The 27,701-nt window shown below is 43.6% G+C and overlaps 1 protein-coding gene across 1 annotated transcript; it reads left to right on the forward strand.

The window, feature by feature from the left end:
* Window positions 1–376: 376 nt before the first annotated feature.
* On the forward strand, window positions 377–26,752 carry RHOA (ras homolog family member A). Its single transcript, XM_049827011.1, has 5 exons — window positions 377–530; window positions 18,874–19,031; window positions 21,036–21,156; window positions 24,342–24,472; window positions 25,471–26,752. Exons 2-5 carry the CDS (start codon window positions 18,876–18,878, stop codon window positions 25,642–25,644), a joined length of 582 nt encoding a protein of 193 aa, XP_049682968.1. The 5' UTR covers window positions 377–530; window positions 18,874–18,875; the 3' UTR covers window positions 25,645–26,752.
* The last annotated feature ends 949 nt before the right edge of the window (window positions 26,753–27,701 follow it).

The following is a 27,701-nucleotide window of genomic DNA, read 5'->3' on the forward strand; positions in this document are numbered from 1 at the left end:
CGGGGCCGAAGGAGCCCCGCAGCTCACCCGGCTCGAAGAGAAGCCGAGGAAGGGCACGCACACACCCCCTCCTCCGCCAAGGAAGGTCTCGGGGCGTCCGCTGAGACCACCCTCGGCCGCGGGGAGGGAGCGGGCACCGCGGCCGGCCCTCACCGGCGGCAGGCCCCAGCCCGGCGCGCGGCCGCCCGATTTCCCCTCCCCTCCCCCCACTCCCCAGCGCAGGCGCAACCGCCTAACCCGCGCGGCGTAAATAGCACCCGGACTTTTATAGCGCCCCTTCCCGGCAGCCCCCGCGCCCGGCCGCGCCGATTGGCCGTAAGGGCGGGCGGGGGCGCGCGCGCGCGCGCGGGCGCGGGCCGGAGGCGGGCGGGGCCGGGCGGGGCCGGGCTGAGGGAGCGCAGCGCCGCGTCCGCGTCGCGCCGGGCCGGTGAGCGCGCACGCCCCCGCCCCGCCCGTTTCCGTTCGCCGCTGCTCGAGCTCGGGCCTGTGGAGCAGGAAGCGGCGGCAGCGAGACCCAGCGCAGGCCGCAGGTACCGGGGGAAGGGGGAGGGGAGTATCTCCGCCGCCCGGGGAGGGGAGCGGCGGCGGCTCGCCGGCTTTCCCCCCCCCCTCCCCCGGCTCCCTTCGCGGCGCCGCCGCCGGCGGCGGGTGGGGCCCGTCCGCCCGCCCCCGCCGGGAGCCCGCGCCGCGGCCTGCGGGCGGGGGCGGCCGGGCCCGGCCGAGCCTCTCGCCGCCGCGGCCGGGCGGCATCGCGCGCACAAAAGGGGAGGGCGTGTGCGGCGGCCCGGCCGCCCCTCAGAGAACACCCCCCCCCCCCCCCCCCCCCCCCCCCAAGTTTCCGGGGCCCGGTAACGGGGCCTTTTCCGGGCGGCGGGAGTGGGGGAGGGGCGGGCTGGGACTGGGGCGCGGCCCCGGGGGCTCCCCCCCGCCGGAGCCGCCCCGCGGCTCGCCCGGCCCTCGGCGCCTGGGCCCGCGGCGGGGACCCCGCTCCCGCCAGCTCCGCCGTGGGCGGCGCGGAGGCGGCGCTCGCTCCCCACCTCTCCCCCCACCCCCCCCCCCCCCCCGCCCCACTCCTCCCCGCCGCGGGGGTGTGACACGAGTGGGCACCGGGCGGTGGGGGTGACCCGGCTGACTGGCAGCTTGTTGTGGTGACGTCACCCGGGCGCGCGGGAGGCGCCGCCACGCCGGAGCTCGGAGTCGGGCGGCGGGGGGTGAGCCGGGTCCCCGGGACGGGACCGGGCCGGACGGGCCCGCCGGCGTGGGTCGCCCACGAGCCGCCCCCTCCGTGCGTCCCGCCGGGGCTGGCCGGGGGCGTGGGGTCCGGCGGAAGCGCTGCCCGGGTTTTGTCAGCGTGCAAACTTTTAGCTAGGGGAGAAATCGTCCTTCGGAGCGTAACCGCAAACTTCTGATTTTTGTGCTTTTGCCGTAGCCGAAGCCGGTGCGGCCTCCGCAGGCCGAGGGCACGCGGAGAGGCGTGTAGCAAAGAGCTCGGTTTTGGTTTAAAACGAACGAGTGGCGCGATCGGCTTCGTGTGGCCCAGCAGCCTGACCTCAGACTGAAAATTACCCAGCTTCAAATTATGCGCTACCTAAACCTTCTTTGTCAGGAAACCCGTTCCTTCAGGGGCGAGAGGAGCCTCGAGACTATTTCAGTTGTGTTTGGGTCTTAAAAAAACCCAAACCAAAACAACAAAACAAACAAAAAAAAAAAACCCAACCAAACACCAAACTTATTACAGAGCTAAAGTTGTTACAGAGACTCAGGACAGACTATTGTCCCCAGTCAAATGGTGCCTTAACTACTTTGATATCCCTTTAAGTCTGTCTCTGTGAGGTGTCTGGAACCGGGGTTTGTTTGTTTTTAGTTGCTGCCTCATATCCAGCTTTTGTTTCTCTCCCGAGGAACAGTTCACCTGTTTGTGGCAGGGAACCCTTCATGAGCAGTGGTTCCCACCCACTCTGTCTGTATGCGATGCACAGTTTGGAGAAAACTAAATCCTAAGTCCTTCCTAGGGAACGTTAGGTTTGTTGTTGCTTTTTCTTTTTGACAGACCTTAGACTAGGTAACAATTCTGCTGTCTGTGTGATTTTAAAACAGTGCACTTCTTCTAAAAGCAAACTTTTATTACCCTCTTTTTATCTCAGAAATCTCAAAAATTAGTTTTAGTTGTCCTAAATGCTCTTTGTGACTCAAAGTGTTAGATTCTCCAAGGGCTGTATTTTGGGGGTTTTTTCCTTCGTTAGGGAAATATGAAGTCTCTCCCTCCCCGAGAAGATTGTTTGTGAAAATAATTTATTTTCTGTTGAAGTCTATTCTAATGCATCTGGGTGCCTTCCTCCTGCCCTGCTCTGGCCTTACCCAGGTCTTCAGCCACACAGCACTCGCATTTCTGTTTCAAATATGCGGACTAATTCTGGCTCTGATTTGGACCAAGGTTGCATGTTTAAAAAAAGAAAAATTGCCATTAACCTTATTTCATTTTAATTAGTTCACTGGAATGCTTAACAGCATATTCAGCATAAATGCTTGACATAAATTAATTTTAATGGGCGATTTGTATCATTTAACACTAGAATACATGGCGTTTTTTTAAAATAATTTCTGAAGACATAAATGCACCTTCACACAAGGGGCAAAAGAAATTCAGTCACAGGGCTAAGCTGAGCAACTCTCAATGTTATCCCTCCTAGTTCACCAAACTCACGCTTTGGCCAAGTGCCACAGCAATTGAGCGCCAGAGGCGGGGAGTTCTCTGAGCCAGGAATTGACAGTAAAAACATCCTAAATGATCTTAACTGCCACCAGGATGTAGGACTAGCGATGGCTCCTCAGATAACCAAATTCCAAATAAAACCAACTTGATAGTTTGGAGGGGCTTGGAAATATCATCATCTTTCCTCATTTTTTTTAATGGTAACTCTTGTTTTTCCTACTTTTTACACTTCATCTTTTTCTCTCAATGTATTTGCATTGCCCCGAACCCTGATGGCTCTTTATGCCGTTGCTGAGGTCCACTCCACCTTAGAAGTTTCTGACCTTGACTATTACCTTCTCGCTAGCCTATTGTATCTTCCCATTCAGTCTCTCCATAACATTTTATTCCCTGCTGCTGTGATATCATTAGGTTCTTTCCAAGTCACCAGTCAGACGCTATCTTTTACACTAGACTCTCATCTGGCTCACGTGTTCTTCCACATCCATTTAAACTCTCCTGAACCTCTCTGTTGTCTTACGATTGGTCTTCAAATGCAGTTTAACTAATGTGGAGGAAAAGTTTAATCAGCGGCTTTGAGGAAGTTAGCATCTTGATAAAGGCTAGCCAGCATGCCCTTTAAATCTTAAATTGATCCATGATGAGTCTATCCTAGTAAACAAGTGATAAGGGTGAAACCCCATAATACAGAATGGTGCTGTGCAAAATAAATGCACCAAATGACAGCTTACCTTCATTCCCGGGGATACAGCTATGCAAATGCACACACCTGAATGCACAGCAGAAATACTCTGCTCTTTGCTTATTGGTGTGATTCCTCTCCTGCAACACTGGACACTGTACAAATAGCTAGGTAGCTAAGTAGAAAGAGGTAGTTGCTTATTACTTTTGGGATCATCTCAAAAATAAGCACAAATATCCCAAAAGACAATGGTTAATTTATCCTTGCTTTAAGCCATTTTCCACCACGGTTAGGTGTCCAGGTGCCTTCCGGCCTTGATGTGATGTCTGTTTTCACGTCATTCTCAACTGTGAATAAAAGCTATAGAAAGCGTAATTGGACTCGGTAGAGCAACTCTGTTCTGTTGATCCTCTCTTCTGTCCTTTTCCTGTCACGATGTTTTCACTTGAGAAGGGCATTTGAGACAGCAGAAGAACTAAGATATCCATAGACCACCTTTTAATTAAGATATTTGCCATCCACTGTTGCGTACACACAGCCAACAACCAGTCCTTCCTAAGTGAATCATCTAATTAAATAATCAGAACAAGGTTCACTGTCTTTCTCTGACCAGCCTTCATGACCAAGGTCCCTAGCAGAAGGAACAGATGGAGAGTCACTAGTATACTGAGTAAAATTGGGCAGTACACCCACAATGAATATGAAGTCTTTCTTTCCTCAAGGTCTGACAGTTATGGGGTTTTTGTTTTCTTTTTTTATTGTTGTTTTTAATCAGAAGGGGGGCTGAATTCAATTTCTTTGTTCAGTTAATTAGCGGTGCTTTGCAACAATAAATAGTTCTGTCTCACCTGATGGTGTACTAACAGATTGAACTGTCACATTTGGAGCACATCGCTAGTGTGGATGTGTACAAAGTGATTCCTCCTCCTCATCTTCACAGTTGTAAGGAAGGTTGTCTTTGCATGTGTCAGTGGTTTGAAAGAACTAGCAGCTCTCCAAGTACTAGTTATCTCTGTTTGCATTCTTTGCTAACATTTCATTTTTCTTGTATTTTACACCTGGAGGCTCTTTATTCTTCACCTTCTGTGTGCTCTGTTGAAATTTTGTGAGATGAGAAGGCTGTCTTACAGTACGATCTTGACTTGGTACTGACAAAGTGAATTGGCTCCTTTTTTGAACCTCAGTCCAAAAGCTATTTGGAAAGGCTGGGTTCCATGTAAACCGCAGCAGAACTAGGCTTCTGTGCTTGAAATTGAAAATGTTGTTGGGAAGATTTTAAATTATACTGTGGAATGTTGACAGATGAGAATGAGCATGCAGTTTGGGATAAAGAAAGTATTAGAAATAAGAATACAGCCTTCAGAAAGTTCAAGTCTTGAAGTTGACCAGAAAAGTAAATAAGAACGTGAACTCTGGCAAGTCAAATGAAAATTAGAAGGACCCGCCAGAAAGACTCTGAGCAACATCATACTAATAGCAAAAAAAAAAATCTTTACCAAGTACATCAGAAGCAAGAAAGGTGCTGGAGTCTGGAGGACCAATAGATAATGAAGAAGTGAAAGAAATATTTGATGATGAAGCCATCAGTAGAAAGTTAAATGACTTATGTGCATTCCTGTTTACTGTGGAGGAGTCCAAAGAGGTTCCTATGCCAGAAATTCTCTTTATGGGGAACAGGACTCATTGGAAGATCTGTCTCTGCTTGAAGTGTCAGCAAAGAAGTTTTTAGAGCAAAGTGATAAATACAGTTACAAAATGCCGAGACCAGATGGTGCTTGCCCAAGGGTTCCAAAGGAAACTTGGGCCTGAAATGACCGACTTATTAATTATGCTATGTAACTTCTCACTTAATACCTTGAAGCCGGAGAAATAGAAGATGGCTTACATGGTAGCAGTTCTTAAAGATAGTTCAGCAGGATATCACAGAGTTCAATGCCTTTTTTTAAAAAAATTATAAAAAGAAGTAACCAGATGGACTAACAACTTACAGTGGGAGAAAGTCAGTGTGGCTTTTGCAAAGGAAACAGTGCTGCTTAAATCTACTGGAGTATTTTAGTGACTCAACAAGCACAGAGAATGGAAGTTCGGGACAGGAGAAGAATAGGGATCTGTGTTATACCTGTACTGTTCAGAGTACTCATAAATGGTGAGAAAGGTGTGGGGTTGTAAGGGAAGAAAAGACAAGAGCTGACTAGGAAGAATTGCAGCTTGTCCTTCTGACACCGAATTACAGGCAGTATAACGTCAAATGAAATTTGTTTCAGATAAATACAAAATTGGGGGGTGGGAATCTTAGTTTGTTTATGCACCCATGGGGTGAAAGTTAATTATTGCCACTTAGGAGGAAGTGCTTGTCATAATTCTGTGAAAATGCAAGTTTAATGTTCAACAGTGATCATATGAGCATGTGTGAGGGGCTTTGGGGAAGGGAATAAAGAAGGAAACAGAGGGATAGCATCATGGCTCTCAGTTCGTAGCACAATGATTACTGTGGTTTTGCACGAAGGAAGATGGACTTTGAGATGCAGTGCAAGTGGAAAAGCAAAGAAGAGGCTGAGAAGAATGGTCAGGGATAAAGGAATGGATTCTGTACAAGGGGTGTTTAAAAAGGTTTGAACCCTTCAGCCTGACAAAGACATGACTGAGCATAGTCTGGTCTAAATCAAAACCAATGGTGCCTCTCCCGCAGTCCGTACTGAGACCGCAGAATGCAGCACCACAAAGTGCTTTGAATGACAATGATTTACATGGCTTTAGAATCAAACAGATGAAATCACAGAAGAAAATGCTATCAAGTGGGCTGTTGAGCACAAAGATTAAAAAAACCTAAGAATACCCCCAAGGTGGAAACTGAGGAAGTACACTTGCAGAGATATCAGTGCGTTTGCTCTTTTTACTCTTAGTCATCTGAGATACCTGCGTGTGTCAGGCAGGGTGCTGGACTTGATGGGTGTTTGATCTGAAGCAGTGCAATCTCAACAGATGTCTTGTGGTGGCAGAAGAGGAGGAACACTGGTGTGAGTGTCAGCTATGCATATGGTTGTCTGGAAGACAGTTTCTCTTGTCCATACGTGCTCCTGCTGCCAGCTACGGGACAGCAGTGGGTACCTAAAGACAGAGCCGTCTTGCCCAAGCGGAGCCTGCCTTTTTCAGTGTGTGGGTGCCCCACATCCCATTTGACATGCTGGAGGTGTCTGGGAAGAGAGGATACCAAGAAAAAAACTGGCACAAATGCAAAGCATCTTGCAGATTGCACATGAGTGGAAATCCACAGATCTACTATAATTACCTCAATATTAAGCCCTAATCTCATTTTGTGTAAAGTAATCTTGGGACTCAGTATTGCGTAAGAGAAGTGCTCTCGTAAGTCGTGGTACCTATAGATAACAAAGATCTAGTCAATAGGGCCAAAGTAACAAGAACATTAAGTGAGAGTGGAAGGACAGCAATGGCAGCCACCGATCCTGAGGACAAAATACTGCCTTCTGCCCCTGTAGTCCCAGCTTTGCCTTCAGCCTTGGAGAGGGACTTGTCATGGTAGAGTAAGGCACGGGAGAAATGCTGGAATTAGTCTTCTTCCTTGGGTTCTGAAATGGTGTTAATTTACGAATTACATGGAAATAGGGAGGTGAACAGCATAGGGGTGAACTTTGCAGATAGTTGAGAACAAAGAAAACTTGCAGTAGAACAGGAGGACCTAGATAAGTTTGGTGTTTGCAAAACAGGATGCATGGTGACAGTGTTAAGACAGAGGGTTTTGCTAGCACGTATTGCTGGTTTAGTTTCTAACCATTTTGGCTTAAACAGGCTTAAAAAAGATGTTTCAGGAACCCCCTTTTGCAATATTTTTCCCCAATCAAGTGTTGAAAGCGAATTAAATAACCCGACTTGGAAAGGAAATGAAGGCATCTGTTTTGTTTGCACTTAAACAATGCAAGAAAGCCCTGCAGATGAAATAGGACAAAAGTAGAAACTGAAAGTAGAAAATACAAAACAAGCTCAAAAGCATGTAAAGTAACTGGGTGAAAAAGGGAGCTCCAAGAGAAACCCATGACTGAGAAATTATGGATCTAAAAAGTTGAAATGTGGTAGAAACAACAAAGCCTTGCTATCTGCCCTGTTGGGAGGCCTGCCTGGCTTCGAACCTGGCTCATCCCGTGTACCCTTGTCCTTGTTTCAAAGACTGAAGGCTCAGGCTCCAGCTTTTCTCACCGCTGCTTAGGATCTTAAGAGAAGTGTCTGTAGGCATTTTCTTTCTTGGTTGCTTCTCTTCCAGATTGTCCTTTTTCCAGTTCTGCCATAGTTGTTCTTCATATAGATGCTGTTCTGTAGTTCAGTCATCTGTGTTGCCCTGCTCCAAGTAATTTCCAGGTCCTTTATAGCCTTTTGGCATGGGGAGAATCACAACTGCACACAGAGTCAAAAGATGCAGGTGTGCTTGTGGATTCCTACATCAGCTTGATGATCTCTATTCTGTTCATTTCTTCCTAGTTCTTAATAATGGAATTTTAAAATTTTTTTTAGCTCTTCAGAGTCTTGAGCTTGTATTTTAAAGGAATTAACTATATAACTGTAAAATACTGCCCTTGAGTAGCAGCAATCAGCTCCCAGTCCATCATTTCATATAGGAAGTTGAATCTGGTTTTTACCTTGTATATCACTTCACATTTATCTATTTCAAATTTTATTGCTTAGGCACAGAGTCCGTTAAGGTTCTGAAATTCATCACAGTAAGCCCTTGCCTTTATTACCTGAACCTTTTGGCATCATCAGTAAATTTTGTTGCATTGCTATTTTTCCTTGCTTTTTCAGATCATTTAGGAATGTCGAGCGGTGCAGGTTCTACTGGTGGTCTTCTGTGAGAGCTGAGCATTTCTTTCTGTCTGGTTTCCTATCTTTTGCCAGTTATTTATCCCTGTAATAAGTTTTTTTTATTATCTCTTTAAATAAATAAATACAAAAAATTAAAAAAAGGTTGAATGATATTGCATGCCTAATCTGACCAGACTTGGTAATTGACACTTCTGTTTTGATGTATATCTCAGCTCTGAAGATCTCTGGCCTGCAAATGGAGGGGTTCTATGTAATATATTTTTTCCAGAAAGTTCTTTACATACTGCAGCAGTTTAAGGAGTTTGAAAGAATGCTAATATGCAGTAATTATAAAGAGAAGTAGGACAACCTTAATGATTATAATCCCATCAGACTAAGACATCAATCCCAGGTACAATAATGGAATAAGTAACAAAGCGTTCAGGAAAGAATTAAGGCAATGTCACTCAACCTGGACTGGGGGAAATAGAAACAATTAGTGTTAATTGTTTCAGTTTGGTTCTTAAGTACAGGTGTTCATCTTAGCCTTCGGTTAGCACTTGACAGTAATTGCACGTCATTTTCAGTGAGAAACTAAGCCAGTACAAAATCAATATGGTTCACATTAAATTTAGTAGAAAGAGGACAGCTTTAAAAGCCAAGTGGAGACTCAAGTGAATCTGTCTAGTGAGAACATGAAGGAGTTAGCTCTTGGGCTGTATTTCTTACCGATCACCTGGAAGAAACACAGAATACCAGTATGAAGAAATTTGCAGAGGCCAAATAAATGAGGAAGAGACAAATAAAACCTCATCACTAATGCAGAAAATGTAACTAACTGATGGAGTAAGAAGCATGGTAGGGGATTCTCTGTTGTCACCTATTTTAAAGTCAAGAAACTCCACACTCAAGTTAATGCAAGGAGTGAAACATGTACTGGGGAATGACCAAGCTGCAGCTTGTTTGCACTTGAAACACAGCTCAGGGTGTGGTTCTCTGATATGGCATGAGTGCATATAACAGCACACCCTTGTGAAAACGGGGGTGTCCCTCAGGGCTCCAGCCCCTGGGGCCTGTGTTGCAGCAGCCCCGGTGCGGTGCGTTTGGGGCTGTGATGGATGATGTGGGATGGGAAGGTACACAGTCTGGTGCTGCTGGGCTTCCAAGGGTCCTCCTGGCTGAAGCATTTCACCATGACACCTCTACCACTTTGTTACTCCTTATGCAAGGAGCAGCCAGCTGATAGATCAGCCAGTCTCTACAGTCAGAGGTGTAAAAGTATTAAAAACAAAACAAAACTGCAACAACAGAAACCCCCAACTCTATGCAAGGATGCTTCAGTCTGGAAACCCTGTTACGTGAACAGCAGAAAGAGGGTGAACGAGGTACACTGTTCGCTCTCTTTCCATTTTGGAGTCAGGAGGCAGTAAAAGAAACTAATAGGGACAATCTTGAATTTGAAGGAAGTGGCTTTACACACAATATGTAATTAAGCTGTGGGAACTCCCTCCAACAGGATGTTGTGAGTGCTGGAAGTTTATGTGGGTTCAAAGGGAGTCTGGACAAGCTCATGGAACAGAAATCTCTTTGAGGTTACCAAATTCATGAGAACCACATCTGACCCAAGAAGCTCCTGAGCTGAAAATGGTCAGAGGCTGGAGAGCATGGAGGAGGAAGCTTCTGGTTCCTTTTTCCTCTTCTGCTTTTCTGTAGGAATTCACTCCTGAGCTGATCCTGAATGCCAGGCCCTGAGGTGGAGAGACCTAAGTCCCAAGCCAACATACCTGTTTTTATATGTGTGTAGACCTGTAGTAACAGACAGTCTTTGAGTCTCTGGACGTAGGAAATGTAAGTTTAGCTGCAGGGACAAGTTGGTCCCTTGGTCAGTGTCTGTGCTGTAGCTGTTTGTGGGGCACAGTACTGGGCATAGAGGGTTGCACAGGTCATGGCTTGGGCGTTTTAACAAAAGATAGTTTGTGTGTTCCTGGGAGTGTTTGATCGTGCTGGCGCATCGTTCCTGTAAAGGGCAGGCGGGTGGGCTCTACAGGGAAGGAGAGCAAAAAACCAAAATGTTTTGTTCTTTACTGTGGTGGTTAGAAATCAAGAAAATTTATCAGAATCCAAAGCAATTTTCTTCTCTGAGAGTCAGATTAGTTGTATGTTGTCATACAGGATTTATCCTGAAGAGGAAAGCAAGGGCAAAGGCTGTAATTTGATAGGATGAATCCAGCTTTGAGACTTCACATGATATCTCAGATTAGACCTACTACGTCCGCATGACACACAACACGGATCTAGTACTGACTGCCGATTCAGGTTTCCTCAAAAACTTTGCACTGGCAGGCTTTGTGCTGGATGAGGTATCTCCTGCCCTATTGCAGCCATTGTAGAGGCAGCATAAACAACGCACTGTGCTTAACTGAAATGTATTGTATGCCCATGCCTATGAAACACCAATTTTGTACTTTTGGATAACTCTTTATGACTGTATGAAATTCATCAGTCGTTAAGTGTTCACCAGGGCTGGCACTGGACCAGTGTCGTTAAGACCTAATGCAGTTAAGCTGACACTGCTCCCAGTTCTGGTGATGTGGTACAAAGAGGCTTGAGCTGGTTATTTGTGGAGTTAGCTGAGACCTGGTGAGGTTTATTAGCTAGGGTTGTAACACAGCTATACTGCTCCCAATTTAAAGCTGGCTCTGGAAATACACAGCTATGTTTGCAAAGCACTTTTCCCAAACTAGTAAAACTTGCCAGACTTGAGCATGGTTAACACACAGTCTGAGTAAACTGCTAGCAGAAAGCTGAATGCTCTCCTTACCCTGTCTGAGGACCTTCCTGAAGGACCTATGTCCAGTATTTTAATCGCATTGGCTACTACACTGACCTTCTGTGTAATTTTTTTGATTGTACTTCAATTTTATAATAGAAATTTTCTGTTTCATTGTGGATTACATTTAATGTGCAACGTCAGTAGCCTGCCCTGTGCTTTGCCAGCTTTGGGACTTTTTTTTCAAGTGTTAGATTTCACATGTAACCCTCAAAAAAACCCTCGGCAGATATCTTTTCCTTACCAACTACTCCCACATAGTGCCGTAGTTGGAAATAGGTCTATTTCGCAGTACTGTCAAACTGCTTTATGTGCTGTAAGGAATATAAATATAGTTGTTTCCCAAAGGCCTTGTTAGCAATGCTTTAAATAATGTGGCTTATCAGTTTATGAATGCAAGTGTCCACAGGCAAATTTGCACAGAATTAAGTAAATTTCAATTATTGAAATAAGCTGTGTTGACTGTCTCCTTTATAGTGGTGACTGCATTCATGTTTTTAGTGTTTATATTCCAGTGGCTTGTAACTGAACTATATTTCTACCCCAGTAATACTTGATTTCAATTCATACATGGTACCAAATGAGCACCATCACTCTGAGCATTTACTTTCAGCGCAGCTGTACAGATGAGTTCTATTCTGGATGTCTTCAGAAATAAAAACAATAAATAAGTGGTCACTTGCAGCATGTTTTGGTGTATGTAGTTCTTCCAGGATCTTTTAGGAACCCTGTAGCAGAAGCATGGGTTGTATCTAACTCCTTTATGTGATTGAATCACCTTTTTTCTTCTTTTTATTTTTTTCTTACTCTTATTGCAGTCCCGTGGCTGTTTGCTACCCATTTTGCAACTTTTGCAAGAGGTGAATTGGGGTCATAGTTTCCTTTACTTCACAACGATCGCTATTTAAGAGCATAGCTCATCCTGTATGAGTTATGTGGAAAAAAAAAAAAAAGCATGATAGCACACATAGGCTTATGTATGCTCAAAGAAGTTGATTTAAGGTAGCATGAATAGCATTTCAACAGCAAACTGCAATGTTTCTGACATTTGTTTATACATACTTTCACTAATGAAAAGCATAGTGGAGAACAAAAAAATTACAAAATGTATAGTTGCTGACATTTTCCATTGGGACTTCAGTGGAGGAGAAGGTTGAGACGCTTGCCTCCTGTTGGTAATTAAACAGCTGGGAGATGTGGGAATCCTGGATTCTGCTCTAGAGGAGGGTGGATTTGGGCAGAAACATCCTCCTGCCATCTTCCTCCTTGCCTGTTTGCCTGCCCCCTCCTCATTCTCTGCTCATGGTCTTTGGGTCATTTCCCCCACTCAGATGCTCTGTATTCAATCTCAGTTTCTTCACTGTCTGTATACAGCTGCTCTAAAAGGAGACCTATTTGCTTTTGGGCTGATCTGCTTTCTGCTCCAAACTGTTTTGGTAGTTCTCAGTTTTGATGCCAGACGTTGCTAAACAGCCAGAAGAAAACTTTGGGAAAAGCCTGCTCATCCATGTCCTCCTCATCACTGGAGTCTTTGGGGAAACTTATTCCTCCTCCCCCTCAAACTTGAACAAAAGTGAGTATATTTTAAGAGTCAATTCAGCTCCTGGTGCAGAGGCAGTTCTCCTCTGTGGTAGGTAGAGGGCAGGGCTTGACTGATTGGGATGGGGGACACTTGAGCAGGGCTTCATCTTCTGGTCCTTCAGCCTTGCTCTTGTTCCTCCTTCTGGCCCAGGACAGGGTTGACTGAATGAAGGGGGAAATGAAGCAAGTGAGAAGAGTGCCAGGCTGTAATTCGCTCAATAGCAAACTGTTTAAGTGCTGAGTGTGAAGGAGTCAGCAGCAAAGCAGTCTTTACAAGATTTCAAAATCCTCGCTTTCCAAAATTTTGGTTTTAAGGACTTCAACAAAATTAGGTGGGAAAGAATTTAAAGGACTTTCTCCCCCTCAGCATCAGAAACATCATTAATGGTCCTGCTGAACTGCTTCTGCTCAGTGCTTGCTCACATATGCAGTAACCCAGTTCTTTTTTGACAAACTGCATTATGCAAGAGATCTGCCTGTATGGTATAGCAGACAATGTGAAGTTGGTAGTAATTGATTGGTAACTGAAATTTAATCTAGTCGGGATACCTATGCGATGGTAAAGGGCTGTTTCTTCCACCTTATTACTTTCTCCAGGATGAAATCCAGAGCGAGACAGGCAAACCTGGCATGTTTGTTACCAGTTTATCCAACTTCAGAATGTCAACAGTGTGTCCACAATCCTCACTCATGCTGTGTGGCCTTGGGATTTGCAGGAGAGGAGGCACTGGAAATGTTGTTCCTTGGAAAAATAAATAGCGTGCTGAAGAGAAGAGGCAAATTCCATTGCAGTAAACAATACTGGGGGGGGGGGGTGTAGTACCTTTAAAACATGGGAAAAAGTATTTTCCCCATTTCTCATTCTTCTGGAGTATTTGCTAGATTCTCTTAACAACCAGGGCTTTATGCTGCATGAGTTTAGGAGCGTCACTGCACTTAGAAATAGCAGCCTCATGTAACAAGGATATTAGTGTGGCAACTCTCAGCAAACAGGAGCTCCTTGTGTTGTAACCTCCTGTGATGTTAGTGGGATTGAGTAAACGATGTTTAAAGCTCTTGTAATACCTGTGAAAGGCACTGGCCTAGGTTGAGGAAATGTCATAATTGAATCTCTTCCATTCAGATGAGTCACTTGAGTCATGTTGTGAGTTTCCACTTTGAATCTAGGAGACTAGCTGGTTTTAAGAATCCTATAAATGCAAAGGTGGGAGGAGTGGTTTATTTAAGAGTAGGAAAAATTGCAGATCTGTCATCTTGCTGCAGAAGATGGCACAGATTCCCCTAAAAGACCACTGCAGCCATTCTGTTACACTAGTTGGAATAGAATATTTCTTGCTCAGTGTGCATTGTCAGTGATGCTGTTCCAGCAGCTTTCTGGCTTTATTGGTCTCTCCCAGCTCTATGCATTGCATAAAAGGATGAATGTGTAGTACTTGTGAGTTACAGTTACAGTGAGGTAGTGGTGGCTTGGATTTGGTCTATTAGTAATATCCTTTAGGTAATTCATACGGGGGGGTTAACTCTAAACGTAGACACATACTCACTGGTGACAGGTTTTACTGCAGCAAATAGTAACTTGCATGTAACATAAGTGCCATACATCTTAAATGAAACTTTTTAGGCTAGCAAAGTGCTTTTTGATTCCTGTCAAAACGTACAGCTGGTCCAAATTTGATGTATTTCCAGGCTTCAGAATACTTGATTAAGAAAACCAGAGCATATAAAAATGCAGCAGAAAGACCCAACTGCTGTGAATGCTGTTAGTGTTGTCCTTGTCATATGCACCACTAAGATGTAGCTCCGTTCTAAGCAATCACTTTTTTTTCTCTGTTGTACTACAGAGATGTTGCTTTTCTGAGTGCCAGACCTGAAAATCCCTTATAGCTACCCACTGGATAGGAGTGTATTTATTTTAACTAAAAATAATTAGCTAAAAGGTGCTGATCTGTACACTGAGTTCTCTAAATTAGGAAATTATTATTGTAAATATGCTTAATGCACAGATTATGGGATGCTGTTGCTGTGGCCAGGTATCTGCTAAAATTTGAAGAATATGGGGGGTTTGGACATGTAGCACCACTAGAGCAATTTCCATACACATGGAGACCTTCAGCGGTACAGACAAGATGAATCTGTCATGAGAAAAAAGCTGGGTGCATGCCCAACAGCAGTGTTCCATCCTTGAACATCCACATGTTGAATAGAAGTGAAGTATATTGTTCTGGCAGCAAGTAAGGGTTCAACCTCCCCAGTAGAGAAGAAACTTAAAATACTGTAAAGCTGTAAAGTTTGTAAACACCGATGTCAGGAAGAAACAAGTGGTTGTGATGTTTGGTGACTTCCTTCCGAGGTGGATGGAGTGGTCTATCCAGTGATCAGACCTGACATCCTGAGGGCATCTCTGACTACCCAGCATTTATAATCTGAGCTGTTTCTGAAGATGTGTTGAGGTCCATAAACAAACTAGCCTCAGCCTGTGCTGCATGCCATGGGGAATGCTTGAGGTAAGCAAATCAAAAGCAACTCCTAGGGTTTTTGAGGTAAGTAAAAGCTTCAATGATATAAGTGGTGATCTTTGCATCCTGAATTGAATTTTATACAACACATTTGTTCCAAGGATATTATGCAGAAGAAATTCTTCTGTGGTAATGCTTTGGAAGGTGAAACCACAGTAAAAAAGATGAGGATGCCATAGGTCACCAAGAGAGATAAGGTGTTTGAGGCTTTTTCTGAGCATCTTGGCAGGATCCTCTAGAAGTTGGTGATGAGGGAATTTTAATTACCTAGATGTTTCCTGCACTAGACAGAAGGGACTGTTCAGCAGGTTTGAGATGTCCTGGTGACCGTCCTGCACATAAAAGACTGTGAACAGGGGGGAATCTCATGGGGTGGATCCCAAGCAGTGGGAAGGAAGTGGTTGAGCATACACTGCTGAAGGGCACCTTGACTGACAGAGTGGTCTTCCATGTTGGATCCAAATAATGTCAACAGATCTCAGGAAAGATCAGGCAGGGAGAGTTTCGTGATAGGCTTTTCTCAAGAAAGAGATCAAATAAAACTCTGAAATAATTTTTTATATATATATAATTTTCAAGCTGTTTTTTTAGGGAAGAGTTTATAGAAAGCACTATATTAAATGATGATTTTTTTTTTTTTACAGAATTGCAGTTTTCTTGGAGACCTTAGGCATAAGTATATAGAAGGCCAAAGCATAAAATGAGATTCAACTGGCAAGGAACACTTAAAAAAAATATCTAGAGTGACAGAAGTATTTAGAGGAAGATAAAGGAAGAGTTGATCTGATAATCCACAGAAAAAGACAGTTATCCATAGGTGATGCCAAAAAGGTCACCTACCCTAGGTGCTATTGCAGGTAATACAAGTGATCAAGGGCCAGAGCCCCAGCTGCTAGCACAGAAGGGACAAGGAGGGAGGATACTGAGGAAGGGCAGGTTATCCCATTCTGTCATCCAGCCACTTTGTCTCCAGTGTGGTTTCATCAATGACCCAGATAATTATCTGGGAGTCATGATTATTAAACTTGCATCTGAGGCTATGATTAAGCTTGAGGACAGAACAAGGACTTGGAGGTAGAATAAAACTTCAGTCAGAGAAAGGATAAATGAAAGCATGACAGTAGAACATTCAGCTGTGTTGAGTAGAGAGCAACTTGCTATGTAGTAGTCCTAATGAAAAAGATCTGGGAGTTAATCATGAATTAAAAGCTGAATGTATCAACAGTGTTGTCTGCTGGGGAGGAAGTGGGCGGGCGGAAAGACATACACTTTACACTTCCAGTGTGGTGTTTTAAGCAACAGTATATCCTGGCAGGTCAGTAAAATAATCCTTCAGCTCTAGTTAATGTTCATAAAGCCCAAGGTGAAATACTGGATTCAGCTTTTGAGCTCCATGCTTCGGTATATTTGTGCCAGTTGGACTGTGCCCAGAAGGGAGCAACAGGAGAACCTAGGAAATATGATTTACAGAGAAGACGACGAATAAACTGGAATTGTTTTGCCTGAAGAGAAGACTATAAATGAAGGGATGTATTCTCAACTGCACTAGGGAAAGGGAATAATCTATACTCCTATGCCCATGACAAATAGGATAAACAGTAATGGGCTTACATTACATCAAAGAAGGTTGAGAATACACATTGGAGGAAAGTTTCTCATAGTAAATATAAAGACGTTTTGTAGGACTCGGTGTTACAGTTTTGAAGGGCAGATTAGACAAAGCTGACAGTAGGTAGAACTTGTAAGTAGTTGATCTTGACTTCGTACAGAGGACAGATGATTTCCAGTTCTGTAAAAATCAAATATTACCATTGCTAGAAAGTATTCAAAACTATCTAAAACCACTGAAAGAAAACCTTTTTAAAGCTTGGATCATTTTAAACCTTCCACAAATGTAAAAATAACCCCAAATCCCAAAGGTAAATAACTTGAATGTGCGTACATATATATTCACAAGGTGAATGAAGCCCATTTTAGAAATAGATTTGGATTACTTGAGCAGTTGTGTCTGACAAAGCTGTGCTCTACGAGTCCTTGAGCCCTTGCTGCTTGATGGGCTGAAATGGTCCTTCTCTGTTTGCACCTGGAGCAGAAGTACAGAATCTCTCTAATATCCACTGCTGCTTCATCACCTAATAGTACTAAAGGTTGCTTTTAGATGGTTAGTTCTACCTTTTTACTTAATTTCATAAGGCAAGAGCAGAGATGGAGAAGAGAAAATGTTTTTTCTATGTGCTTTAGTTCTCTTCTGTGCTTCTTCACGCCCTTCTCCCCTTGCCAGCAGCCCTAGTCATCCTCAGAGAGCTTTGTACTGAGATTGTCATGGCGAAAATTAACTTACAAGGGTGCTCTCTCTGGTATTTTGGTCATGCAATGGTAGATATTATGGTGGTGGTGTTGTTTGCTCCATTTCCAGGAAGCTTCATGGGATGACTAAGTGGTTTCCCCGGAGTGCCTTTATGTTATGGAGAAAAAGTAGTTATGGTTCTGTCCTCATTCCAGTCCCTTGTAGCCAAGTCAATCCCTAAATCTCTGGCTTGTTCCTGCAATGGTAACAAATAAATGCCTGGGGAAAAGAAAGAAGAAAGCAGGCACATTTACAGTGCTTCCCAAAGTACTCTCTCAGCCTCAAAGTACTTTTACTATGGAGATTTTCTAAGGCAGATGCAGTTTCTGCATTCTTTAACTCGCATAGGAAGCTTCTCCCATGTACTTGCCCAGTCCTGTATAAATTTCTTGTGTCAATAACATCCTCTTGTTGGGAGTTCCCAAGGCCCATTGCCTTCTAGTGGACTTGAACTTTTTTCTACTATCTTTGGATCACCCCCCTTGCATTTGTTTGTGGGAAGTGATGATGAACAGTCATACTACTTGGGCCACTTGTGACTTTGTAGAAATTTGCCAAATCCAACACAATCATCTCCTTCAGTCCCACCCTGGCTCGAGGCTTTTGTTAAACCTTTTCAAGCTTTTGCACCATCTTTCTGAGGCCAAAGTTGCAAGTAAGCAAGCCGTGGATTTGTACGGTCCTGGTACAGATTAAGACATTGAAGAGCAGAGACCTGTGTGGAGCACCATGGTGGTGTCTCCCTCTGTGTCCCACCCTTTATTTAATGTAAGATGATAGCAGACTATATTAACCTGGATGATGTCCAGGAAAGCGGATTGAGGAGTGGGATGTGTCCTTCCATAATCCTTTGCAGTATGGCGGTTGTGATTCGAGGAGCAGGCTAGTTACCTTGAGATCCTTCTGTTGGTGCTCTGATGTGGCAGCAGATGCTCCTCAGTCCAGCTGACCAGCACTTTGTGGTTCAGACAACTCAGCATGACAAGAAAATGTTACTGCCCTTGAATGGAAGCATCTCTTACTTGATTACCGAGAAGACACTTTTCAGACGGTGCTCTTGGATGGTGCTGCTTGCTCACTCACTACCTCTGGATGTCCCTATCTCAAACTTTAGAATAGGTCAAGAATGGCAAATCAGGCTGCTTTCCTCTCCTTTCTATTACTTTTGCACCCAGTGGCTCACCAGTATGTTGACAAGTGCTGGGGAATGTTTTTCTCAAAAGGATGGGAATTTGAACTCATGTGATTCCAGATACCTGTCTGTCTCTGTAATGGACATGTAGACCCAATTTAAAAGTTCTTATTAATTGAAAAATTAGTGGTTGTTAATTATTAGCATCTCAGTTAAAAACTGTAGTGGAAGAATTAATAAGTTGTCGTTTTGTTTTTCAGCTATGGCAGCCATTCGAAAAAAGCTGGTTATAGTGGGTGATGGTGCCTGTGGAAAGACCTGTCTGCTGATTGTATTTAGCAAAGACCAGTTCCCTGAAGTGTATGTTCCCACCGTCTTTGAAAATTATGTAGCAGATATCGAAGTGGATGGAAAGCAGGTACGTACACTTCTGTAACAGTCAAAATGAACTTGAATTTATTCAGAATAGTGTGGAGATCTCTACGCTTCTTTAGTAAGTGGTTAGTACACATGCTTAGTCCTTATGTTGTAAATATATTTTTAAATCTTAAGCATGTTCCTGTGGAAAAAATATTGGCCTTGCTAGAACCTGCTCATATCCAATGTTTGCTTAACAACCTGTTTCTAACCTTATACAAGTTGAGATTCTAAAGAACATACAGTTATTCCAAGTAAAATGTTGCAGTAGGTGGGAGGGGATGGAGCAATTCAAAGACACACCTACACACTGAGAACACGGGGCTAACTAGCCTTTGGAATTGCGTAGTGGAGTCCCTGTGTTGATAGGGACCTGGTATTGTGATTAACAAAGACTAGTTCCTGCAGAGAGTCTTGTGTTCATACCCACTCCTGGCAAAGTGCAGGATTCTCTTCAGAACAGATGACTGACAAGCTTCAAAGGGATTTGATTCTTGTAGTGTACATCAACATCATCTGTCCTACTTGTCTGAAGGAATGCATTTCTTAGCAGCCAAGTGTACCCACAGCTCGCTGAGCTTCATTTTTAGTTTGTACTTCAGTAAATTAATAATTAAAATATTTCATTTTAGTTTTAAATACTTTGAAAATCAGTTTTCAATCTGCGTGACCTCTGAGTCCTTTTGCTTGCCAAACAAATAAACATGCCAGACTCCTGCTCCAAGAGGCAGTTTTCAGAAGGCTGCTCTCTGAACACCAGACAGGTTGCCTTCTGCACTTATGTTATGCAGGGCAGTGTGTGATGTGTAAAATTGTCACTTTCCAGGATACTCTGGAAGCACGCAAAGCAGAAACTTTGCACCTTGAAAGCTCAACTATTTTCAAACCCTTTCAAGCAACCGTGGCATATGTCTGTGTTGTTATCCTAATCACACAGAGCTGACCTCAGTGCCGTGGGTCCTCATGTCAAGTGTGTGGCAGGTTTTTATGCTGACTGTGCTGAGCTTCCCTGTTCCGTCCCTTGCTGTGACGTGTGCTTTTGCTCTGGGTTCAGCTGCTGTCAGAACATCTTTCAGTCAGTTCTAGTTCAAATGCAGTGACAGATTGATTGAAACTGCTCAGTTTCGATCCTGATTTGAGCAAAAAAATTTTGAGCTAGTTTTGGGCTTTATGTTAGATTTGATTTTCTTCTGTTGCAGGCATGGATTATTTGTGGTTTTAGTCATGATAGTTCATGCTATTTGAGTCTGAAAAGAGCTTTTCTCTCCTGTGATATGAATGGGTAAAAAAAAATAATTTACTTTTAGACCAATATTAGATCATGTTTCGCCCCCCCAAGTGACAGTTTCTGCAGTTTCTATGTTGCATCTTAGACTCTAAGGACTGCTGTTTAAAATATGTATTATACCCATTTCTCTCTTTTGTCACCTAGTCAAACTTCCTTGTTCCCTTCTGCCTGAATCTCTGCATCTCTAAATGGGTGAACAGGGAGTCGTGCCCTATCAGCTATATGCAGCCGGTATCTAAATAAAAATTGCACAAGCAGCTTAAGCACTGCATTTTGTGTTGTGGAAATGTCAGCTGATCTTGATATTTCTTAGTTGCTACAGGTTCCAGCTATAAACTAATTGAAAATGTACATAATCCTAAAAAGCACATACTTAGAGAGTCCACTTTCACTGAAAACTGGTATTTCTGGAATGCTTATCAGAGAGATTCCCAGCCCTTTGGAGCCAGTTCCCTTCAATTCTTCCATCTTGCTTTTCTGCTGGTAGTTTTTATGTCCTTTCAAAGAGTTAACACTGGTCATGGATATAAAGAAAAGATTTTTGGAGTTACGGAACATAAAATTTCTAATAATTCTTCCGTCAAAGTGGTTTGTCTTGTCATCTCTTCCTTTTGAGTGGTGTTGACTGCAATATTTTATTCACTTCTCTTGGGTTACTGGCTTCTGAATCAAAACCTCCCTGGTGATCTGGCTAACTGCCTTACCTTTCTTCTGCAGGTTGAGTTGGCTTTGTGGGATACAGCAGGACAAGAAGACTATGATCGACTTAGACCGCTTTCTTATCCAGATACTGATGTTATACTTATGTGTTTTTCAATTGATAGTCCTGATAGTTTAGGTAAGTAGATCACTAATTGAATCGGAACCACTTCTCTGTGTCTCTGTATTCCCCTTAGGAACTGTGCTGTAAAATATATTTTCATGTGCTGTAATGATTGAGAGTATTCCTAATTTCAAAATTCATACTGGCTTGAATGTATAGTTTTCAGACATTAAGATCTTAAAGGAACCTGTATTCTTCAGCGATGCTGAGTGGCATTTTGAAAGCCTTGGCAGCACACTGTTGACCCAGGGCTCTGCTGCATAATTTGAGCAACACTTAGCAGGGAGGCAGCTCCCTGGCCTAGATCAGCACCCCCAGCCCGGCAACATTGCCTGGTGGGCCAAGGCAGAGTGCTGGTCTTTGTCCCTTGGGAGGTGCTGCCTTGGCCACCCCAAGCAAACAGGGAGGCTGTAGTTGCACTCTGCTGTGTCCAGGAGCCCTGTGAGTACATAAGGTGTCCACCGAGTGGCATGGCCCACCCAAATTCTGATTTTATTTTACTTTTTTTTTCTAATTTCTCCTTGGAAATTGCAGGTTCTTACATACTTAAGACCACACTGTATCCAGGAAAATAGAGTAACTTCATTTCTATGTAAATGGGAAATCTCGCTTTGTGTTTTCATCCCTTTCTCCCCTCTCCCCCATTTATTCAAGAGACATCAGCTTGAAACACCCTGTGTTATTGGTCCCAAATAACCTGGCATTTTTTGCTCTCTGTTTGGTGACTTAAAAAAATGGGCTAGAACTACACTGGAGGGTGGCTCTCTCACTGGTGGAAATGATCAGAGGCTGGAGATTTATACTTGCCTAGTCTGCTTTCCAGTGACTGACATCTGCTTGTGATGGAGAAAAGAGAAGGGTTGCCTGATTTATGGTTTCTGAGCTCCAAAACCATACATTTACAAAAATCTGTGTATTAGATGGGAACCTCTTCTGTGTGGAGTCCAAGACTGAAATCTTTACTGATTGATTTATAAATCTGATGCATAGATATTGATGTATTTGATCTTACAAAGACATTTTTGAGGAGGGTAAGGAGCAGGAGACAGAGATACTCTTATTTCTAAGACTCAACGTCTCTGGAACTTTGATTCTCACCAGTAGGATTTGTTCACTAGTGGCTATTTGTGAGGTTTCTTATTAGAATGCAGATAACATTAAGGTAGATCTTTAGGCCCATGGATTCTCTGTGTGTGTGTGACCAACTGTACTCTGACAAGAACCTTCTGTACAGTGACTGACTGGTACATGTTTGTAATGGGTCAAAATTATGTCTGTGCGTTCAGCAGCTCCTAGCCAGGAAAAGTGAGAGACCCCTCTGCTTTGTCTATGAATGACAGGCGTCAAATCATTTTAACTGGCAGTCACAAATGGGATAACAGTTCTCTCTTAAATGTATTAAACCACTGAATCCTTTGGAGTTTTCTACTGCCAGGGTGATTGCAATCACTGCAAGCTGTCCTTAGAGAGGCTTTTTTACTATACCTCTGTTCTATCTTACAAATGAACCCTGCCTCCCAGAGTTGTGTCTTAGGAAGAAACAAAAATGAGACAAAAAGGATCCAGGAAGCACAGAAATACAGTTAATGGAAGGATTAGTCCTGAATGCAGCTACCACAATGGTTGAAAAATACCATTCCTGCCACAGTTCACAGAAGGTTTGAGTAAATGAGCAAACAAAATATTGCTTAAGATGTTACAGTGGTGTTACAGTCTGACCAGGGTAATATTTGATGGCTGCTCAGTCTCATTTCCTGCCTTGCCTCCAAAGGGTAGCAGCCATTGAACAGGCAGTTGGGTGTGAAAGTGTCTTTTTAGAAAAATCAATGCCAGCTTGGTATCTGGGAAATCCTGATCTCTATCTTCATCACTTCCACCTGATCCTGTGTTTAGATACATCTTTCATTGTCTCCCTCTGAAACCATTTGAGGTTTAGTTGGCCGCGGTGCTGTGGTCATGCCTGGTGCAGCTGTTAACGCCTATGTACAAGGTTTGAGCTGTGCTTACTGCTACTGCACGTGCTACTCCCCTGGCAGCTGGAGAGCTAACTAACTGGCCGCCCTGGAAAACAAGATGGGTTACTGAACCTGGAGACAGAGGGAGAGGAGGGTTTAAGTCAAGCCTGATCTTGGCTATTTTTGCCTCCCTCTCCTCCCTTCCTGCTCACCAGTATCAGGGCACCTGTGTCCCTGGAAGCTGTGGAGGGAGCAGTGAACTGTTAGATGGCTCTTCAGGTGTGCAGCATCTAGAGGCTGGCACCCCCTGAGCACTCCAGGTGCAGCTGCAGAGTTGCTGTTTTGGCTGTAGTGCAAAAACTGGCTTCAAAATGCTTGTCTAAGTTGTTCTTTCAAGCAAGAAAACAATGCCATAATAGTGAATGTCTCTTCAAAAGCTGAATGGAATTTTGTGAAGATAAAAAGGGGTTATGTAGCCTGCAGGTACATCCACCAGTGAATCTCAGATGTCTTGAGAGCTTCTGAAAGCAAAGCCAAATGTTTTGGGCTATTCGGCACTTCCTGCTATATAGAATTTATCAAGGTTTTGCTTTCAAAAGCCCTCAGGTCTTCCATTTGCTGCTCCATTTTTAAAAAAGTCATGTAGGGAAATTAGGAGGAAGAAGTTTCTTGTATATGAGCATAAATTCATTTGCTAGAGATAGGGAGAAATGGCAAATCTGCAAATTACTTACACAGTGTCTTTGTTTCTGTGCATCTGTAATTAGTGTGTAGAACAACATTTCTGCTACAGTTAATGGGAGAGTTCGGAGTCATTGTTTGATGTTGCTTTTTAAAAGGAAGAAGTCATGTAAAAACTTACGCTTCAGGATTGTGTCCATCTTTAGCTTCCAGAGATAAATAAAATGTTTCTCTTGAAGAAAAATATTCCATAACACTCTACTTCAGAATTCTGCATGCTGTTCTTTGAAGTAACTTATGCTAACCCTTGTCAAGTAGTTACTGACAGATGTAGAGAAGCCAAGAGGTCAGGTGTCCTTCAGCCTTAAAATTACCATAGACGGGCTTGTCTTTTTTGGTAATACCAGAACAGGTCTATTTGTTTCCCAAATTAAGAGTAGAAAAAAGGGGCGTCAGTGTAGATTAGTAAGCTAAAAGCACTCAGGAAGCAGGTAAAAGCTTTAAAAGAAAAGTCTCCCCAGAAGTGGGTTTTAGTACAGTCATACTTCTATTTATTTTTTTCAGAAAACATCCCAGAGAAGTGGACCCCAGAGGTGAAGCATTTCTGCCCCAACGTGCCTATCATCTTGGTAGGAAACAAGAAGGACCTGAGGAATGACGAGCACACAAGACGAGAGCTGGCCAAAATGAAGCAGGCAGGTTCCTTTCTGATAGTCTTACAATAGATGAAGAAAGTGTGTAGTGGTTGTACCAGAGCGCTAAGTAGGCATCCGCAGCTTGCTGCCAGCTTCCTATGGGCTGCATAATGAACGCTTAGCCATGACAGAAACCAGAAAGTATGTATTACCTTTAATTGAGTGTTTCTTTTTTCATATTTGGAGATTCAGTTTTTAGAAAAATACATTCTCGACAATGAAAATGGCTATATTGGGTTACTAACAGTCAGCTGCTCTCTGTGCTGGAGAGCTGGATCCCTGAGGTGGAAAGGAATTAATTAGCAGACATCAACGCATTAAGTGCATGCACATTCAAGTTGTTCTTTATTTTGTATGTTCAGGATGAGAAAGGAAACAGTTCTGCTGGTAGGTGTTTTGAAGTGATAACTGCAGGTGTTGTAGCTCATTCCTGAGCCTATCACTAGGTTTCATTTTCAGATTGAGTGTGAAACCCCCAGTTTGGGTATGGGACTGCAGATATTCTGCTCTGTCCTGGAATTTTTCCTCCTGTTGCATAATATTTGTTTTTATACAAAGACTGAGGCATTAATTTTGGGATTTGTTCATAGGCTTTTGTTACAATTTTGGCAAAGAGTTGCATAAATGTTTCCTCAGAAATAAGCAATCACTTGCTTAAGTTTCAAAGGGTCTTGCAGCCTTCAAGCTCAGAGGTGTTAGAAAACCAATTGTGTCCTCAAGCATTGGCGCAGTATGCAAATATACAGCTTGTCTCTGTAATCCAGGCTGAGGTGCATGCTGCATCTTGAGAAGATGAGCAAATTTTATTTTGAATCTGTCTTTATTATTTGAAGGATCACTCTCAGGGGAGCAATTAATTATTAACAAGCCAATTAATTATGTGCATTTAATCCAGAAATTTCTTTGCCTTTGTTGGGAAGCTGGGTGGGAAAGGGAAGACTGGTGCACGTCAGTGTGGTCTTGGATTGTTCTCACCTCTTGCTTTTGTGCTGTTACAGGAGCCTGTCAAACCCGAAGAAGGAAGAGATATGGCAAACCGCATTGGTGCATTTGGGTATATGGAGTGTTCGGCAAAGACCAAAGACGGTGTGAGGGAGGTTTTTGAAATGGCCACTAGAGCTGCTTTGCAAGCCCGGCGTGGCAAGAAAAAGTCCGGGTGCCTTGTCTTATAAAGTGTGGCCAGAAGAAGATGGCCAAAGCAGCACCCTGCACTTGAGTAATTTTGAAGTGCTGTTTATTAATCTTAGTGTATGATTACTGGCCTTTTTCATTATCTATAATTTACTTAAGAGATTTAAAAATCGAGTCATCTTGCTACCAGTATTTAGAAGCCAACCATGATTTTTATAACAATCTGCATCAAATTCATCTGTGCACCCAAGGTTAACCTCAACATTCCTCTAACAAACCTTTTCTGCACTCACAGGATATGCCAGGCGCTAATTGAAGACAATTCTCTATCTTCTTTCTTCTCTCTAGAAAGAGAAAAAGCTGTCAACACAGAGGATTGGTCTGTAACTACTTTATAACTAACGTCCTATTCTAATTGAGTACAACAGTTACATGGCTGTATGTGGAATCAAGTGTAGCTTCAGTGCTATCACATTTAGGAAGATCTGATTTTCATGGCTCAGTGGTGTAAAACATTAGTTTGAAAATGTGATCACTCTGAAATGACCAAGTCCCATTCAGCTAAGGAAAAGTGAGGGTTCTGTGGTTTCATGTTAGTTACCTTTTAGTTACTGTGTAATTAGTGCCAGTTTAAATGTATGTTACCAAAAATAAATCTATTTACCCCAGCTTAGATGTAGTATTTTTTGTATAATTGGATTTCCTAATACTGTTACTTGTAACCTCTGCGTTAAGGTGTTCTGGGTTTTTTAAGAAACTGTATTTGAAAATAAAGTCCGATGGAAAGCAGCTGATCCTCTTCCCCTGTTCATTTGTAAGAGTCTGACCCATTTGAATGATTTGAGTGGTCTGCACACCCAGGAGGAGTTTTTTTCCATGACGTGCCGTAGGGATGAGAAAAGACAGCCTGCTCACACTCAAAGCTTCTGAACTGTTCAGTTGCCTTAAGTTCATTGCTGGACCCAGTTTCAAAACTAAAAAAAAAAAAAAAAAGAAAAAAAAAAAAAAAGAAACTTTTTGTGTAAGTTTGGTTACCATGTAGTGATCAGACTCCTAACCTGTGAACTTCTTGCTGTTCTGCAGCCGACTAAACTCTTTCTGTATTTTCATTTTTCCAACAACTAATAGAATAAAGGCAGTTTTCTAAGCTCCCTGTATCCTGGTGTCTGTATTCCTCACTCTGGGTTTTTGGCCCAGTGTCTGCCAGCCTGAATCAGAAATACCATTTTTGATACAGCTGTGATAGGATTTGCTGAGCAGTTCCAAGGGCTTTAATACTTATTTTTGTTTCCCAGCAAGTGATACCCACCCGCTGCTCGCAGCGGTTTCCAAATGCTGCAGCAGAGCAGAGGTGGAATCCCTCGCCCTGCCTGGCCCCTGCGGTGAGTGGCAAAGCTTCCCAGGAGCTTCTCTTGATACTCAAACCAGATGAGAGTACATCAGTTGAGTTGAATTTGCTGGTCTTGAGCATGGGAATGGATGAGCCAGGAGGAGGCTACATAGGAGGGGTATGTAGGAAGAAGGGAGAGGACAGCAGTGTTGCTGTAGACGCATGCAATGGTATGCAGCGTGCTGGTCTGCCCTGTCGTGTACTCCACACGCTGCACTGCAGCACGTGTGAGATGTTGCACACAGCAGCACGTTTGCCATGCTGTTTTCATGAGAGATGCCTACAAGCGCTGCAACAAGGGATGGGCTCGAGGTATGGGCCGTTGTGCTGTACCCACGCTGGAGAGCAGCTCATGCTTCTGGGTGAGAAATGCAGAACAGCAGCGTGCATCTCCACACTTGCACTGGTATTTACAGAGCTGCTGTCAAGCTGAGCGGCTCTCCCCAGGGGGCTGGGCAGGAGGGAGTCCAGTTGCTGATGACAATCTGTGTAAGTGAGCACCTAGCTGCATCTGAGTAATGTCCTAAAAAATGTTGCTTTTTTTTTTTTTTTTTGACAATGTTCCTGATCCTGCAACAAAGGACAAACGGACGTGGCTGTGGGAGTGCCCCATACCTCTGGGTCTTTGTCCTCCCTCTGCAGCCACAGACACCCTGGAGTGAAGCATCTGGCCAGCCTGGTGGTAGCACCAGTCCCAGCCTTCCCTCC

This window comes from Accipiter gentilis, chromosome 23 (genome assembly GCF_929443795.1).
Source record: "Accipiter gentilis chromosome 23, bAccGen1.1, whole genome shotgun sequence".
Taxonomy (NCBI): Eukaryota; Metazoa; Chordata; class Aves; order Accipitriformes; family Accipitridae; genus Astur; species Astur gentilis.